This window comes from Suricata suricatta, chromosome 4 (genome assembly GCF_006229205.1).
Source record: "Suricata suricatta isolate VVHF042 chromosome 4, meerkat_22Aug2017_6uvM2_HiC, whole genome shotgun sequence".
NCBI lineage: Eukaryota > Metazoa > Chordata > Mammalia > Carnivora > Herpestidae > Suricata > Suricata suricatta.
The window spans coordinates 135,204,794-135,222,871 of record NC_043703.1 but is presented as its reverse complement, the minus strand read 5'-3'; the positions used below and the strand labels follow the sequence as shown (position 1 = coordinate 135,222,871).

Sequence of the window (18,078 nt, the reverse complement as noted above, 5' to 3'; positions counted from 1 at the left end):
GTACCCCACAATTATTTTACCAGATTTTTAAAGTTAATAATCATGTTCCTTAGCATCTTGAGGCCAAGGGCAGAAAACACTTTAGGAGCCCACGGTTGCCAAGTGACGACCCGGCGCATCTACAGTAGATGGTAGTCAAGTATGGGAGGTGGATGGAGGGGATGAAGGGCCCACGTTAAAATACTCTGCGCATTCGCCACGCACAAGAATACTGGAGAACGTGAAAGATGAAAGAGTACATAAAGCATAGATTTCTTCTTTCCAAGGAGCTTAATCTAGTTGAGAAACTGACTGACGTTGCATTTTTTAATAGACAAAATAGCAGCGACCATCACCTCCCAAGATTTATCCTGTTTTTTTTTTCTTCAGGAAGCAGAAGGTATAAAAATAAAAATAGGTATGATTTGGTAGATGCATTTTTCACGAACATCATCCCCATAAAAAGCATTCAAAACATGTTCCCATCAATCCTCAGAGCCACCTGGGGGATGAGCATTCTCTCCGTTCTACAGACCAAGCAGCAGGGGTGGGGCTCTTCTGTAGTGCTTACCCAGGTTCACAAAGTGGGAAGCCATGGTGCTGGGGTCACGTTTTTATCTCCAAGGTCCTTTCCTATTCCTGGAATTGAAACTCAAGTATTCTTCCCAGTTTTTAGGTATTCTTCACAAGTTTTTTTTGGTAAACTTCATGTTTCGTGACTAATGCCCAAATGATCCCCTCCCCCCAAGAAAGTTAGTGATGGCCAAGCTCCAAGTTTATCTGACTACTGACCAAAGACAGCACATGGAGCCTCAGAACAAGACAAAATTGAGTGCAAATTTTCTATTCCTGTACGTGCTTCCCAAACACCCTTCCCATTTTCTTGTTGGGTTCTTGCAACAATCCTGTGGTGGCAAAAATTGGTAAAAGATAAGAAAGCTATTAGCAGCAAGCCAAGGTCTAATGTTTTCTCCTCAAAACCCCAGCGACCCTCAGAAGAATCAAAGCAATCATGTGAGCACTGAAGAATTACTTAGTGGCCTAGGAAAATGTCTGTTATAAGGGGGGAAAGAATCACATACAGGGTAATTCTAGTTTTATGTAAAATAAAGATCAGGAGTATATTTTATGCATCTACAGATGTGTCAATAAGCATGGGAATGATTTCAATAGCACACCCAGTAAGTTACCTTTGAGGTGCACAATCAAAAGAACAGGAAAATTTCACTTCTTCCTTCAAAAGATCTTTTTAAGAGTAATATTACAGGTGATTTTCACCTTGTTTCAGTAGTAATAAAATTGTGTTTCCTCCACCTTTTGGTGCTTTACAGAAGCTTTTCATCTTAAGTTAGGAACGTTACTGTGTCTGAAACTTCATATGGATTGAAACCCTGGAGGTGTGTACTAGCATCCTGGTTTGTAAGCCTGACATACCCCCAGACACTTTTTTGATAACGGGATTTCCTAGCTACCTCTCGGGGCTATGGGATGAAAAGTGCTAATACACGTGGAAGTGCTTTCCTGGGCTGTACAAAGGCTGTGGTCCTCTCTTCTCAGCCTTTTTTTATATGTATCTTTAGGCACTTTTGACCTGGTCAACTGCTAGCTTTGGCTCCAAAAAATCCAGAAGGTCACCAAAAAAAAAAAAAAAAAAAGAGTTGTATTGCACTGAAGGATGTCAAGGGTAAATCAATTCCTCAACCTAAACTCCAGCAAATCCCAAATCTGAAAGAAGATAAATCCTTAAGACCTAAGACTTGGGTTGAGAAAGTAGCAACTCTCTCTCCTGCTTGGTGAAGTTCTAATTTAGGAGTCTACTGGAAGATTCTCCAAAGTTCTGTGACAGAGGTTCCAGGCTGAATGAATTCATGACAGCCAGCCATTTGGCTAGCAAACCCTGAGACTGGTAAACGCAGGCTGCCAGAAGCACAGCTGACTGCCTTCTAGAATGATTTCTTATTGGGGCGCCTGGGTGGCTCAGCTGGTTAAGTGTCCGACTTGGGCTCAGGTCATGATCTCATAGTTCGTGGGTTCCAGCCCTGAGCTGGGCTCTATACTGACAGCTAGCTCAGAGCCTGGAGCCTGCTTAAGATTCTGTGTCTCCCTCTCTCTCTACCCCTCCCCTGCTCACACTGTCTCTCTCTCTCAAAAATAAACAAATGTTTAAAAATTTTAGAATGATTTTTATCATCACTCCACCACTACGATGGGAATGGTAAAACACTGAGGGGCACAGACGGATTCTGCTCAAAGTCTGGGAACTCAGACCATGGATGAAGCCTAACAGTGTGGAGCACAGACCCAAGCAACCTCTGCTAGCAGATAAGCGCTGATCAAAGAGCAGATTCCCGAGTTAAAAGGCTAAGTAAGCAAGGGCCTTAAAAGACTTTGGGAAGGGCCATTTTGGATATTTATATAGCGCACCACTAACAAGCACCATTACAGCCTTTTCTGAAACTTTATGTGCAACATATTTTAATAGATTTTGAGCCAAGTTAAGGAAAAACTTTTTTTTAAATCCCATAATCATGAAACAACATAACTGACACCAACAGCGCTCACAACTCCAGCAACACGAAGCCCCTAGTCTGCCTAATTCTGGAAATAAAATCATGAAAGCAAGTCCAGGTCAGAGTTTGCTGAAAATATAACCCTCACCAGTGAAATACTGCTATTCAAGTTCACAGACAGAGTATGTTCAGGAAAGGGAGGATGAGGGTCCGTTCCACAAAATTACTTGTGTCTTAACTTGGAAGACAAATCACTTGTCATTAAGTACTTCTTTTTAAAAACCTACCTTATTGTATGAGTTACTAGAAAACTGTACCACAGAAACACACTAACACCAAAGTTACTTCAGGCAACAGCTTTGAGTTGGTCTTTAATCCCTTTTATTGCTTCTTACTTAATAGTTATTGTCAGAGTCTTCCAGCTGAAATCGAAGCGTTTTTCTTGGAATCCTTTATAGAATTAATCTTCTTTGTGGAAAACACATTCTCCAACAAGAAATACTAACAAATCCATTGTGTAGATTTCACAACTCTTTGGTTTTTGTTTTTGTTTTTTTTTTTTAAGTAAGTTTATGTGCCTTTAATTTCAGAAGAATTGCTATTATACAACAAACCTTTTATTTGTTTTCATTCATAAAAACAGTCCACAGCATTCAAAAAACAGGATGTTAGAAGAAATAAAAAGACTTTTCAGGTGGATTCTTTGTTTTAAGAAGAACAGATGAGTTGGTAGCAATTTAATACAAATGGAAACAAACACAAGCCATATAAAAACAGGACTGGAGAGGGGGGAGGGGGAGACACAGTGACCAAAGTAAATTTAGAGCTTTCAGGCATGCAACGCAACATCTAAATGTTCTTCACTTAAAAACCAAACTAGATACTTGAATAGGTGTTTCTAAAGAAGGCCACAAAAATATTGCAAAAATGTAAGCCTTACATATAACCAAAAAAAAAAAAAAAAAAGAGAGAGAGAGAGAGAGAGAGAGAGAGAGAGAAATGGAGAGAAAAGAAATGAACAAATCCCCAGCTACCCCCAGGCTAACCACAGTAAGTTTTCCCTCCCAGAGACAGACAAAGAAAAGAAAGTTTTACAAGCTTAGCTTTGGGTACAATACCTTAGCGCTCTCGCTTGGGTGTTTCCTGCTCATGCTCTTTTCAGTATAAACAAATATGGTTTGTGTAATGGAATACATACTTGAAGGATTCCTTAAAAAAGAATCACAAGTTTCATTTTATATATACAACAAATTTTTAATTATGTACTGAAAATAAATTACAGGAAATAACTTTAAAATGCAACAGAGGACAAAGTCACGATAAACATTCCCACTGAATTCCCTGGGTGGGGGTGGGGGGGGTGAGATTGCAGTGCTCAAGGAAGATAAATATCACAAATATATCAAAAACTTCAAATTGTCTATGCATTCACACACTGACATGAGCCACAAACATTCCTTCACAGGGACTGTACTTAGCCTACCACAGAACCAGATTTTGCCATAAACTACAAAACTTTAATACAAAATCGTATTTATATATTTATAATTCATATACATGCCCTATCTGTGGTTTTAGAAAATAAAAGCTACACACTGTACAGACACTCTTAACTCATAGCTGTAGGCAACATTTTTGGATGGACTTTCTCCCCCAATAAAATTAATGGCATATTTTATGTACATGAAGGCTAAACTGCAGAAAGACAGTTCAGTTTCCCAGATATGCATCTCCTTTTAGGGCAGGTTTATAAATTTAAAAAGGCAAGACAAATGTACACCTCAGAATCACTTTCTTAGCTACAAGAGTTGTCATGTAAGGTCTATGAGACTTCTGACACATGCATTTACGTAACACTGGTACTGAAGGCAGTAAAGCAATATATTCTCTTAATGTAGTGGCTCAATAAAGGCTTCATTGTCATTCTGATCGGATTCTTGAGACAGTGATTCATAGCTTCACTAGAAATTAAAATTTCAATGGGACACTTGGGTTAAAGAGACTCTAAATAGATTTCTTAAAATATTTCCCTGAAATATCCTTTTACATAAGACAAATTTCATTAACATTAGATTAAGTAAAAAGGAAAAGGAAAAAGAAAAAAGAAAGAAAGAAACATGGCACAAACGTGCATGATACACGAACGCTCCTCGGCCAATCTCCATGTCTCAGGAGCCAAGAACAGAATGCTTAAAACCAACAAACAATTTTCACACTCTGTGGCAGCCATCTGTGAAGCCAGTTATACTAAACTACTTCTACAGTTGATTGTAAACTTTGGTTTATTTTTATTTTGAGTTCTCATTGTACAGCAAGCATGAAAAAAGGGAGAGTGGAGTCCATGAGGAGATGAACTGTCAGTCTGTCTTTAATCTGGCATGAGGAGACACCTGGTCAGTCAGGCCTGCTTTGATAGAGTTTGTTACAGACTGCCTTATGTTTTCCTCCATCAAATTATCACCCAGGGGCTTCAATACCTGTGGTATGAGAGATGTGCAAAACAAATAAAAACATGAGGTAAAAAAAGAGTTACATATAAAAATAGATATAAAACTTCAATTCACAGCAATGAAGAAAATAACCAGGAATGTGGGAAATAAAAAAAGATGCTTCTCCCAAAAAAAAAAAAAAAAAAAAAAGCTATGATGCTACAAATAATGCAGTTAGACATTTTATAACGCAACAAAAATTACTTTCCTCCTATTCAAACCCTTTACAATTCCTGTGAGACGGATGTGCAATGCCATACCCTCTGTGCAGCATCAAATCTGGTAAGTACACAGCGTTTATGCAGACCGGCCCAGACGGTCCTGCTTATTGTCCTAAATGTTTAAGGGTGAACACTTCAGATAGAGAAAAAAGTTAAAAATACTGTCTAATTTTTCTTCTTGTTATTGTTGGATGACAGTCTCTGTCGCTGTGCTGATGAAAGAGCACGATGGACCATTCGACGTCTAGTAACTTCAAACAGTTTGGAAAACACCTAAAACATGGAGTGATTCGTTAGGACAATGACTCAGAGCGCCCTGAAGTTAAAGAGTTTAAGACTACAAGAATCTGAGACTTGGTGGGTTTCTCACCTTCCTGGGACTCCTCTGAAGCAAAAGAAAAGAGAAATGCAAGAAGATTTAGGCAAGGTTTGTTGACACAGCACGTAACTTCTCTGACTAGTGATCAACTTACCTCGACTACACTTAACTTTACACACTTTAGAGTCTTCCACTTAAGTGTTCTGTAATAATGGCACCTCTAAAGTCCTAGAATCAATGCTACTGGAGGATGATATGGGAGGATGAAGACATCGCACAACGATTAAAATTCATGCTGCAGAAAATTAGTAATGGTCCAAAGTTTTAAAGTAGGTAATTTTTTTAAAAAGCAAGGCTGGAATAGCTTTTACTCCATCCTCTATTAGAAGATATCAAAGGAATATGAAGACTGAGATTTTTTTTAAATAAAAAGTTAAATTTAACAAATATCCAAACACAAGCTTCCAAATCAGATCCAAATATCTCTAAAGAATACAAAACCCAAATTAATATGGTGGGTCGCTGTATAAAATAATGGCATTATTACAAGAAAAGTCAATACCCAATCAGCCTTCATCAAAAAATGATTTACTTCTTCAGTTTTTATATTTAAAGGCAAAACCAACATGGACCTGCATGTCCTAGATCTCCAAATAAGCCCAATACTTCATATGCCCAGAAATGGTATCTGAAAATGCCTATTATACTGTCCATCAATACTAGCTGCAGCTTTCTTTCTGATCCTTGACATGATGCTCAAATATTTCACGATGATCATTTTAATAACAACATCCTTGAATGGAATTTTCTGGACACGGGCAATTCCAGGCCACAGTAGGATATTCAACATGGCTTTCCTTAGTAGATTCTCGTCAGGCCCAACTTTGAATTCTGGTTTGAGGTAAAAGATTATGATTTGAACTCCGGTTGAAGTAAAAGATTATGATTAAGAGAAGCTGGTTCTCTGTGGCGCTTTGTTTTGTCATTAGTGTTTCCATAGTACAGAGATCAAACAAAATTCCTCTGGTAAAAGAAATCCCTACAGGGCTGTTCCATCAGTAAATCACCACTATCTTCACAGAAGGCAACCAACACCTGAGAATCAATCTTCTTCCTCAAATATAAGCACGCGCTGCTTCTTGCCCGGGTTAGTAAGACACTTATTTCGCTTTCTTAAAGCATTCCACTTGCAAACTTCTTTCTTACACTGATTATATTTTCTTTCCTCTAGGAAAGAAGTCCTTAGAGACTCTGGCCCTGCCCATTGTCTGGTATAATCAGGCCTATGACTAAGTATCGATCCAAAGGATATTACAGATTTAAGCCGATCAAAGCACACTAAAATTATGACTTTAAGAAAAAAAATTATTCAGCTCATACTCTATATTCAGATTACACCACCATAACCAAATGAAAAGGGAAAACATCCTTTTGGCATTCCTCATATAAAGGAAAAGGAGGCGTGTGAATACTGCAGGAGGAGGTAGGGAAATGCCATGGGGATAAGATTAGTCACTGAAAAACCAAAAGACAGATACCAACCTGTTCCCATAGTGTTTCAGCAATCTGATCAATCATTGTTCCAATTTCTCTGAACTCCCCAGAGTATTTTACATATGCCCAAGTACAAAGAGACGTCAGTGCTAACCCCATGACAAGGTTACACAAGACGGCTATAGAGTTTAGGCCAATGAAGCCAGTCAGTCCTGAGATTATGTACATGGCAAACATGACTGCAAACAGTGTGGCAGGGGTGCGAGCAGCATAGAAGATGTTTTTGCCATCATTGTGCTTTATCAAATTTGCATAGGTTTCTTCAATTTCAGCTTCAAGCTGGTCTTGATAACGATGACAGAATTCATCTCCACCCATTTTTTTTACTGAACGAAACTGTTTTATCGCCATTTCCTTGAGATCCAGGTGTTTTCGCTCCAGATCTGAAGGTGCAATGTAAGGCTTGTCCCCACCACACACCTGTACAGAGGATTACAGGACAGATTATTTGCTAGAAACAACTGACACCTAAGAAATGTTCCCTGTTCACAGTTTTTAGTCTCAAAAAGTCAAGCCACCCACGTGGTTCAGTTTTAAACTTGTTCATGACACCTCGCACATAATAACCCATTTCTTATATGTTTAATGGAGTCGGGTAAAACAAATGTTCCAAGTATGACTAATTCCAGTAAAGACGAAAAACAATTCTGTACCCTACTTCACCCAACCCGCCAACATACCATAGGAATACAAAGACTACGGGCAGACAGTGGGTAAGAAGAGAACACATAAAAAAGGTACTTTAACGTTCGAGTTAGCAAGTTTAGAATAGAAGGTGCCACTGGCCTTAAACTAATACTACATCAGAAGCTGCTGATCAGAGTGCTGTGAATCATGTGTCAAAACTATTTTAGTACGATTTAATGTAATAACTTGCACCTATCTCTTGCACTCTAACCATGTGAATTATTTTCTTAGTTTATTTCCAGCAGAGATGATAAAGGGGAACCAGTGAATGATGTATTGTGACAATACATAGGAGCACAAATTATTTCAACTATTTAACTGTAAAAATCCTTATCTCACTTTAGTGTCCAATTTAAATGCCAGCTACCAACCTGCTCCATACTTTTGCAATAGATCTCTCTTGCTCCTGCTACTGCAGCAAGATTATTAGCTTCAGCTGTTGCCTAGAAAAATAAAACAAAATTTGCCAATTTTATGCAAAAAATACCCAGCAGCTCTATAAATTCTGATTAACACAATAAACTCTATACAGTGAACAAGTCTGAAAACGAACCAGAGAAAACATTATCAACTTCCAGTTTTCCTTTCCCACTGAAGGGATATAACAGCTTCTAATGGGATTGCTTGTCTAGTTTTGTTTCGTTTAGGTTTGTTAAAATGGGTTTGTAAAAGAAAATGCCACACATGCTCAGGAAATTACAGAGACTCAGCCACACCCTAAGATGTGTCAAGCCTCCAGATGTACAGAATTAAGAATTACAGAGGCTTGCTCTCTCAGATCAGTATGACACAAGAGACTTTTAAACCCAGAACATTGTTTACTACAGGAGTTTTAGAAGAAAATACTATTTAACCTACTATAAAACTGAGAAATTGCCCCAAAAGGGAAAATCTTTAAAAAAAAAAAAAAACGAAACTAGATATGCATCTGAAAGAAATAAAACATAAATTTGGGTGAAAAATTGACTGTATGAACATAATGATAAAAAATCTAGTAAGAAGAGATTGGCATGGATGTAACATTAATTATTCTTGATTTATTAAATAAAATTGTTTTACCTTTGTTAAAAAAATAAATTAGGTTAAAATAACATTGTCCCCAAAGAACACCTTTTAAACGAAGAGAGAAAAAAAAGAAAAGAAAAAAAAAAAAAAAAACGTGTATGTACCAGAAGCTCTAAATCATTAATACCAAGATGAAACAAGCCTTATTTCAAACACTCAATGTCAAAGACTCAAAGAACAGAAGAAGTTTGAGACAGGCCCATATTAAGCTATCTCCTGCAAAAGAAATTTTTATACACTTCTCTAACAACTTTATTTCTGATGACCTATGTGTGCAAGGTCTGAAATCATGTAAAAACTTCAGGCCCCATGACTTGTATTGACTTAAATATCTGAAATTTATTTGCATGCAAAGAAGTATGATCCCACTTCCAGCATTTATCTCTAAACCAAAGACTTCCCTCCTTAATAATAAATATATGTACAACACATACACCCTACCTGAAGCATGGACTTTGGATGTGGAAGTTCCTCTCCTTGATAAATTTTAATGTAAGCCTAAAAATACAAAAGACTCGTTACATTGGCAGGTTAAACAACTCGGCTCTACATTTCCGAAGGAAAAAATCCATTAAATAAAAAAATAATTCATACTTTTAAAATGAAAGCCTAGGCTTAAAAAATCATAAAGTCAACTTTATTCTCAACATTATTAAAAGCATACGCTGCTAAATAATATCCTACAGAAATGTTTCTAAATAGAATTCCAACTTGCATAAAAGTTATATTTCAAAGTTATATATACAATGGCATCTCCACTTTATGAAAAGAAATCCATAATTCTCTCCTACTGTTACTGTTTTAAATGTTAAAACATTTTTACTCAATATTTCACTTCAACCAAGTTAAATGATATTTCAATTCAAGAAAAACAATTACCTAATTTGTGCTCTAAGAGTAAGGGAAGATGAGTGTTCTTAATAAGTCCATATAGAAGCTGTTGATCTCAACTTTTTACTGACTCAAAATTACTTCAAAACTAAACAGAAACACTACGAAAGTGGTCAACTGTCCAATAAGTGACCAAAAGCACACTCATAGTTAACTATAATCTCCCTTCCGGCCACCTGTAACTCCTGTGAATAAACAGAACCCTGATGCTGGTCTTGCTCTGGTGACCAAGCTAGAAGACTCAAGAGCAGAGGGGGAAAAAAAATCTATGAATAATTGGGGCTCAGAAACCAGTTTTGATACTTTCAGCTGCTCTTATTGAGTCCTCAAGAAATCAAAGAAAAGGCTTTTATGAGAACTCAAGATGCAGAATGACACTCCCAGTATCTACGACTGTTCACAAATAAAAGAGGGGTATTACAATTATATGGTGAATGGTTCATCTCTCCCAATCAGAGCTGGAGAAAAGGGAGTGTAATTTCACAAACAAAATCACTGTCTAGAACATACAAGTTGTCTGCTAAAATTTTAAATATTCTTAAAAACCGATACAGCCAATTCAAAGCAGGAAAATTATAAATTTCACTTTTTTGCTTTAAAATAGATACAGGAAATTTCTTGTACATACATCGCAGCTTTAAGGCAGCTATATTTCTAACTGAGACAAAGTCATTTAATGTAGGAGTTTTCCTACCTTAAAGTATTCTACAAGATCTCTACAAGTGACTTTAGATCCACTTATCTCTTTTTCTACCAAATTCTCGGGGGCAAGCAGCAATGGAACCAGATTTCGAAGCTCTCGCTTAAAATCTTCATCAATATCTAGTGGACACGAAATACAAGCCAACATGTTAGTCAAAAGAAGAAAGTAAAAAGTCCCCACTGGTAAGCGTTAATAACATTGTTTCATGAAATGACAGTATACACTATCTATTCCTTGAGTACATTCATTAAAAAAAAAAAAAGTCATCCAAACACATCCTATCTCCTAGGAAAAAACATACTCTCCTGCTCTATTTCCCTTACCCCCCGATCACTCACCCCCCATAATAAATTGTGGAATACCAAAATAAATTCCATATTAGGTATTAACTAAACTATCCTTTTCAAAAGGCAAACAATTCATGAAATCGTACTAAACTTTACTACTAGATTTTGTTTTCCAGCCATTATGTAAAAATTTCATTATTTCAATTATTGTTTTCCAGCCATTATGTAAAAATTTCATTATTTCAATATGAATAGAACATACTGATAAAACATTCTACAGACTACAAACAGATAAAATACTGCAACGTTCTCAGGCTTCAGAATCTTTAGGTCACAGGTGAGTAACAACAGACCATGTTATAAAATATGCTAATCCATACACTAGGTGTCTGCAACAAACCAGTGGGAAGCTAGACAGACCACACAGAGCATTAAGATCACCTCATTAACAATGCATCAGAATGTCTTCCAGGAGAAGACAGAAAATTTAAGAAACCACGTATTTTTTTTAAACTCTCAGCCTCTAAAAAATAAATTCTGATTTTAGCAAGAATGGGAATTCCCACCTTTCAATCTCCCATCAAAACTAGGATTAGTTGCAACTTTAAGACCAGGATGTGGCAAAAGGAAGCAACCAAGATTTGAGAAACAATTGTGAATGTGCTTCCTTACATTCTGTAGCTCTTCATGTTGATTTTGTTTTACCTGAAGGCAGAAGGAGACAGGGTAAAGGCACAAAAAGGAAAACAAGTTCTCAAGAAAACACACACACACAGTTAAGTGTGCATGCACACTTAACTCAGATGCTACCCCAGATGGGTATTTTTTAACAATATAAAATTTTACTGAAGACACATTTCTGACCACCCAATTTTGTCTTAAAACTAGAAAAGATGTTTTTTTCCCCATGTTAAATATGAAAAAGTTCAAATATACAAACAATAATTAATCAGAATCCAACACCGACTAACAAGTAGTGGTTGTGATTTACAAACCAGTAAATAAATTAAGTATTTGACTTTAAAGTACTTATAACAGCAAAGAGGAAAACAAAGTATTAATTTGCTAATGAAACGGTTATCCCCTGGGCAAAATAACAGCTCACGCGCAAAAGCAAAAGCTCCAGTGTGGTCTGAAGAAGCTTTGAAACTTACTGGGATTTCAGTACTTACTCCAAATGATCATTATGACTGATGCCAGTTATCAGTGTTTTGGGAAGAGAGACTGCTATGTATTTTCTAGAAGAAAATCCTAAACTTACATTTTTATTTACTTATTTGGGTTTTTTTTAATGTTTATTTTGAAAGAGCAAGTGCATGCAAATGGGGAAGGGGCAGAGAGAGAGAGAGAGAGAGAGAGAGAGAGAGAGAGAGAGAGGGAGAGAGGGAGAGAGAGAGGGGGAGGGATGGAGGGAGGGAGAAAGGGAGAGGGAATCCCTAGCAGGCTCCGCACTGTCAGCACAAAGCCAAACACAGGGATGGATGAAACGAACCATAAGATCATGACCTGAGCAGAAATCAAGAGCTGAGCCACTCAGCCCCTTAAACTTCAACTGTTTTTTTAATAACTACTTATTCCAATATAACTCATATACTCTCTCAGACTCTTCTCAAACACCGTTTAAAAAAAAAAAAAACACATACCATTTATAACTGACAAAACCTGGAACCTACCTAAACCCCCATAAAGAATAGAATGAAGAAACTATTGTCTATACATACAATGGAATACCGCACAGCAATGAGAACAAATGAACTGAACTACATGCAACAGTAACTCAGAAACCTAATATTAAGCAAAAGAAGCTGGACACAGAAGAATACATGTTGTATGTGATCCCTTTCATAAAAAGCACACGTAAAGCCTATCAGAGGTCACGGCAGTACCAGAGGGCTTGGGGGTTAGTGGATGAATATGGGTGATGTTACATGCCTATGTTAAGTTTGTAAAAATTCACCATCATCTGAGCAGTTTCCTGTACCACTTCAGTACGATAAAAAAACAAACAAACCAAAAACACCTTGTCATTGAAGTACATAATTCTGAGCTGTTAACATGCCTGATGTGCTTTGTGTTAATTTCTTCTGAACAAACCACAGAAAACTCTGACAGCTGAAATTATCTCTGACAACAGGGTCTAGAAATGCCTTTCAAAAAATCCAAAAATGAGGAATTGGTTTAATCTCATTTTAATAAAAAGAAAATTATATTATACCCCCAGTTTTAAAATGTGATTGAGAAACTAAATGCATCTTCCTATAGGCAAATAAAAAAGATGACCCTTCTACTTATGAATTATGGGATTTTCATGTATTCTTCATGTATATGAGTGGATGGGCAGTATCTGACCTGAAGGTTTCCCCAAGGACTTCCAGGGGAGAGTAACTTTAGGAAGAAAGGATCGTGTCGATGAGGTTACTTTCTAGGAATGGCCTTGGTGCAGCACACTGCATGGGCCAGGAGTCTGGATATTTGGATCCTAGTCCCACTTATCAACAATTAGTTAAGCGACCATAGGCAAGTCACTGTTTTGGGTTCCGGTTACACGATCTATTTAAAAAAAGAAGAGTGGGGGCGCCTGAGTGGCTCAGTTGGTTGAGCGTCTGACTCGATTTCAGCTCAGGTCATGATCCCCATGATCCCAATGATCCTATGATCGATCAATCGATCGACTGATCGATCTCTCTCTCCCCTCCCCACCACCCCTCCCCAGCTGGTGCACTCTCTCTCTCAAGCTAAAAAAATTAATTTAAAAAAAATTTAAAAGAGCAAATTAGATGATGTTTAAGATCCCTCTTGTAGCTCTATTTGCTGCAGTCTATGAGATAGTATTATTTAGAGAGAGGGTCTCATATCATCTGTGTTCCATGTATGCACACTTTATTATCCATGCTGTCTGAAATGTTCAGAAGCTCAGCTGGGCCAGAAAAGAGACACACACGCAATCTAAGTAAACCCAAAAAGTTAGTCTCATTCAAATTTTACATTTTGAATACTGATTTACAGTTTGTTCTGAAGAGATCCACTTGTTCCTTAATTTCTATTCAAGGGCATGGGCCTCGAATAGAATACAACCAATCTGCTCTGCAACCATTCTGTATGGAGCCACCTGGGCTAACGTGGGACACACAATTTCTGCTGACGACACTGAGAGACCAGAAGTCTAAGCAGCAGTCCAGACAGCCCCCGTCCCCTTCATCTGGCCTGGTGCTTCTGCTCTCCTCACTAGGAAACAGGGGCTTACCTGCAATCTCTTTTCAAGGAATTGTTTTCCACCTTCCAGACCGTAGGAGTGTTCATAAGGATAACTCCAATCTCGAATCAAAAACATCAGTGTCTACAGAAAGAAAAAAGTGGAAATCATTTCTTATAAAATTTTACCAAAAAAATCACTACTTTAACAATTTAACAATTACTCCCCTAATTCTTAACAAAGTTACAATAACTAAATAGTTAATGCCGCTCCGAGTGATAGCAAGGGCTTACCTAAGCCAACAACACGCCCAGCCCCTGTAACTGCCTCCATTTGAGAACGTCATGGTATGTAAAGAAAGACTCACCACAAGCAATAAAACAGGGTCTTTAAAAAATGAACAAAAGGCCCATCAGGGCATACGGATCAGAATTTTAAGTCAAGGTTGTAAAACTAAGGGACCAACTAACCTAATTTTAGACCGACTGATTCTTCTCACTGAATTTCTTATTCATATATGCTTAGGGTTCTCAGGCTCAGCCTTACTGATATTTGGGACCAGGCAGTTCTCAGCTGTGTGTGGCTGGATGCCGAAAGGCATTTCTGGCCTCGATCCACTATGTCAGTCGCATTAACCTCCCTCCAAAAACTGTGACAACCAGAAATGTCTCTAGACACTGGCAAATGTCTCCTGGGTAATGAAATTATCCCAAGTCAGAAAGACTGATATAGGCCAAATGGAGCATATTTCCCCAGGTATTTCATAAAAGTGATCACGTGGGCCAGACAAGACTGAGGCAGAGTCGGTGTAAACCCACCCACACGGAGAACCACCAGCAATGCTGTCACACAGCACGGACTTCACAGACTGGTGAGCAAACAGAGTGGGGGTCATTCTCTCCTCCTGTAACATGAACTAATACACAGTACTAATGTCAACTCATAAGTTACACTTACTTCAAAAAAAAAACTATCTGAAATTAGCTTTGTTTTTGTTTTTTGTTGTGTTTTCTAAGTTTTAGTCTCTTTCATGACAGGACTCCACAGAAGCAAGCAGAATATATACTTCTCAATTAACTCCACGGAGGTGAATTTCTGACTTAAGTCCCTGACATTTTAAAGGAATAAAAAGCATATGGAGACTGAAGAGGTAAAGGGAGGGGACAGGTCTAATAAGTTCTGAAACTTTTCTACATGAAACCAAAATAAAGAAAAACAGGACTAACCTCAACTTGTAAAATACCACACACAGCCCAGGAGTATTATTCTGTAATAGTTGACCGTGTATAAGAGAAATTTACATGATTGTCTAAGGTTTAGGAATTAAATAAACTCTACGAGAAAACTAACCACTTAATCTAAGTGTTAAGAATCAAACTATATTCATTTGTTCTATTTCTTATTCGGCCAGCCTACTGCTGATAAGGTGGTAATGACAGTTTCAACTCCACTGACTCTGCTGCTAAAAACGAATTTCTTGTAATATCCTCTTAACTTAGGACTTGAAAGACAGGTGGCTTAATAGCTATTTATAGGTAAGTTTTTAAAAATGATAAAATGCGTACTTACCTGAAATGGTTTCTGGTAGATTTCTTCCATCGCAAGTCTGCCGTACTCTGTAAATAACTATTAAAGCAAGTTATTTAAAATAATGCCCCCAAAGAGATTGAAAGAAGACATCTGTAAAGCCATTCTATACCAGACATCAGAGCCTTTAAAATCATTTGAAAGTCAAGCACTTAATTTTCTAAGAGGCTGGGTATACATTACAATTTCTTCTAGTTGAGAAGTTATATATCAACTTAAAATCACATAATATTCAATCTTCTTACACTATCATAGGCTTCTTGATGGAAAGTCACAATTAAAATCAGAATTATATTTTCAATTCTTTGGCACCCATTCTTTGAGAAATACGTACTTGCAAGTGTTGAAGATCATCTTCTTGAATATTCTGAGACAAATTATATACCTGTTAAAACAAAATTCTTTTTATTCTTTTTTTTTTTAGTATCCAGCTGTTTCTAACTGTCCTTGCAGAAATGGAGGTTACTTTATAACCTTAGCAAAAATGAATCACTTAGCCATTAGCTTAACCAGTGGCACATGAAAAGGATTTTCTCTCTTTTCCCTAACAGGATAAAACATTAGAGGGGAAGCAGTGGTGGTAAATTTTGTAAAAACCATGAGAACATACGTAAGGGATCTAGAAAGGGGCAGATATTTTCAAAAGTATGTTACGTAATAAGGTCTTTTTCTCCTTTTCAGTTTCTTTAATGTTTAACACAACCATTTTCTTTAATAGAGTGAAGACTGCTTTCACAATTCTTTTTTTTTTATTAAATTTCTTTTTATTTTTGAAAGAGAGAGCAGAGGAGGTGCAGAGAGGAGGTGAACAGAGGATTCAAAGCAGGCTCTGTGCTGACAGCAGAGAGCCCGATGAGGGGCTCACACAAACTGTGACGTCATGTCCTGAGCTGCAGTCGGCTGCCCAACAGACTGAGCCATCCAAGCAAGCCTCACAATTACTCTTCTAAGTCAATGAATCGGAGGGGAATAGTTCTACGAAGATATATTCCTCCCTGGTATAATCATAGTGGGAGTGTGTGTGCTTTCTCATTTATATGTAATTTACAGTTTGCATTTGTTTATATATTTACATATTACATATATAGTTTATAGGTTACATAAGTAGTTTATAATTATTTGGTGGGTGCCTCAACTACCACAAACTCTAACATGGCTTTTTTTTTTTTTTAACTTTAAGTAAATCATCTGTCTAAATAACTTAAAATGAAAATGTTACCAGCCTGTGGTAGCTGAACAAGTAACAGTAGGTGGCACTCTTGCCCTTCCTAGAATTTTTTAGGAGGCTCTCCAAGGCACAGAGCCCAGAGCTGAAGGCCTATGTACTGTCCAGGAAAGGAAACTGCAGAAAACACTGGATTTGCAAACAAGGTCCCATCTTCCGAGTCAGGTTAAAAAAGTGACATAGGCCATCACAGGAGCAGAGTGGGTGTCCACAGCTGTCACCTCTGCTGAGAGATAACTTATGTCTAAGTGAACAGGGTTTTACTCCAAAGACAGAACAATTTGTTCTAAAGGCAAATAAGTGATAATCTAGCTGAATCACTCGGAGGTCAAGAATATAAACAGCCAAAATAGGCCAGCACACCTAAAATGACATTCTCAGCTGACTAGCTCCAAACATGGTGCTTAAAGAGTAATTAATGCCTGAGGTGATTATACGGGAGCTAAACTTATAATCTAGAAGCATGACCAACCTATTCTTGCACATAAGGGCCTCAGCTTTTAGAAAACAGGTCAAGATCCTTTCATTGTCAGGGCCAGGTTGCAAAGAGAAAGAGGATCTGTTGGTCTTAGATCATCAGTGCTTAGCATACAGACTCTTACTTAATAAATTCTCAATTCTCATTTGTTGAAAGAATAAACGACAAGAGGATTTATCATTTATCAAACAGATAATTTACTTAAGGAAGAGAAACGTAGCCTCAAAGATGAGGAAGGAAACAATACTAAAAATAATTTTAACCTTTGTTATTTATGGTTTACAAAGCACTTTCTTATGCACTAATTCATTGAGATCTTATTTCTGCCTCCTCACAACAATCACACCCAAGATGGGTAAAATCCTCATTTTACAGATGAGAAAGTGGCTGAGTGGCTTTAAGTGGCTGTCCAAAACCAGGCCTCCTATTATCGTAAGGTTGAATAAATAAACAAGAGAGCACTACGGTGTAAGTTTCAGGAAAGAGAAGTCCCTCATTATATTTTAAGATAAGGCACAGAGCCAGCTAATTTGAGGGGCACAAAGACTGCATTCTGCCTCAAGGACATGGCAGTTGTGCCACCTTGCAAGATCAAAAAAGGGTAGAACAAAAGGGAGAAAAGATACTCTACGAGTTCCCCCAAAGTATCATTTAATTGGAGAGTAAGAGAGCTCCCCAGCCCAATAATAAACAGAAGCCAAGCTGAAAAGTACTCCTTTTTTATCTCATAGTAATATCCAGAATTCCCTTCCATTCTGATAGGTAGATATTTCAAATTGAGGAAGGAAGGCAATGGGAACTTTCAGAGACCAGACATATGTTCTGGATATTACCAGAAAGAAAACCAGAAAGCATTACAAAAGCTCCAAGACACTGCTCCAGAATCACTT

General features: G+C 37.5%; 1 protein-coding gene across 2 annotated transcripts in view; it reads right to left on the bottom strand.

The window, feature by feature from the left end:
• Nucleotides 1–3,015: 3,015 nt before the first annotated feature.
• Nucleotides 3,016–18,078, bottom strand: part of ATL2 (atlastin GTPase 2) — a 59,808-nt gene continuing 44,745 nt past the window's right edge. The window contains exons 5-14 of one of the 2 annotated variants that reach the window (XM_029937923.1): nt 15,820–15,870; nt 15,468–15,524; nt 13,950–14,042; nt 11,272–11,410; nt 10,410–10,537; nt 9,266–9,322; nt 8,131–8,202; nt 7,061–7,492; nt 5,570–5,584; nt 5,112–5,472 (exon numbers count right to left, since the gene is read on the bottom strand). In XM_029937923.1, the coding sequence (XP_029793783.1) occupies nt 5,365–5,472; nt 5,570–5,584; nt 7,061–7,492; nt 8,131–8,202; nt 9,266–9,322; nt 10,410–10,537; nt 11,272–11,410; nt 13,950–14,042; nt 15,468–15,524; nt 15,820–15,870 (1,152 nt within the window). In that variant the 3' untranslated portion in view covers nt 5,112–5,364. Of the gene's footprint in view, nt 4,967–5,111; nt 5,473–5,569; nt 5,585–7,060; nt 7,493–8,130; nt 8,203–9,265; nt 9,323–10,409; nt 10,538–11,271; nt 11,411–13,949; nt 14,043–15,467; nt 15,525–15,819; nt 15,871–18,078 lie in introns of those variants that run through there. The other variant, XM_029937924.1, reaches the window with a different exon arrangement.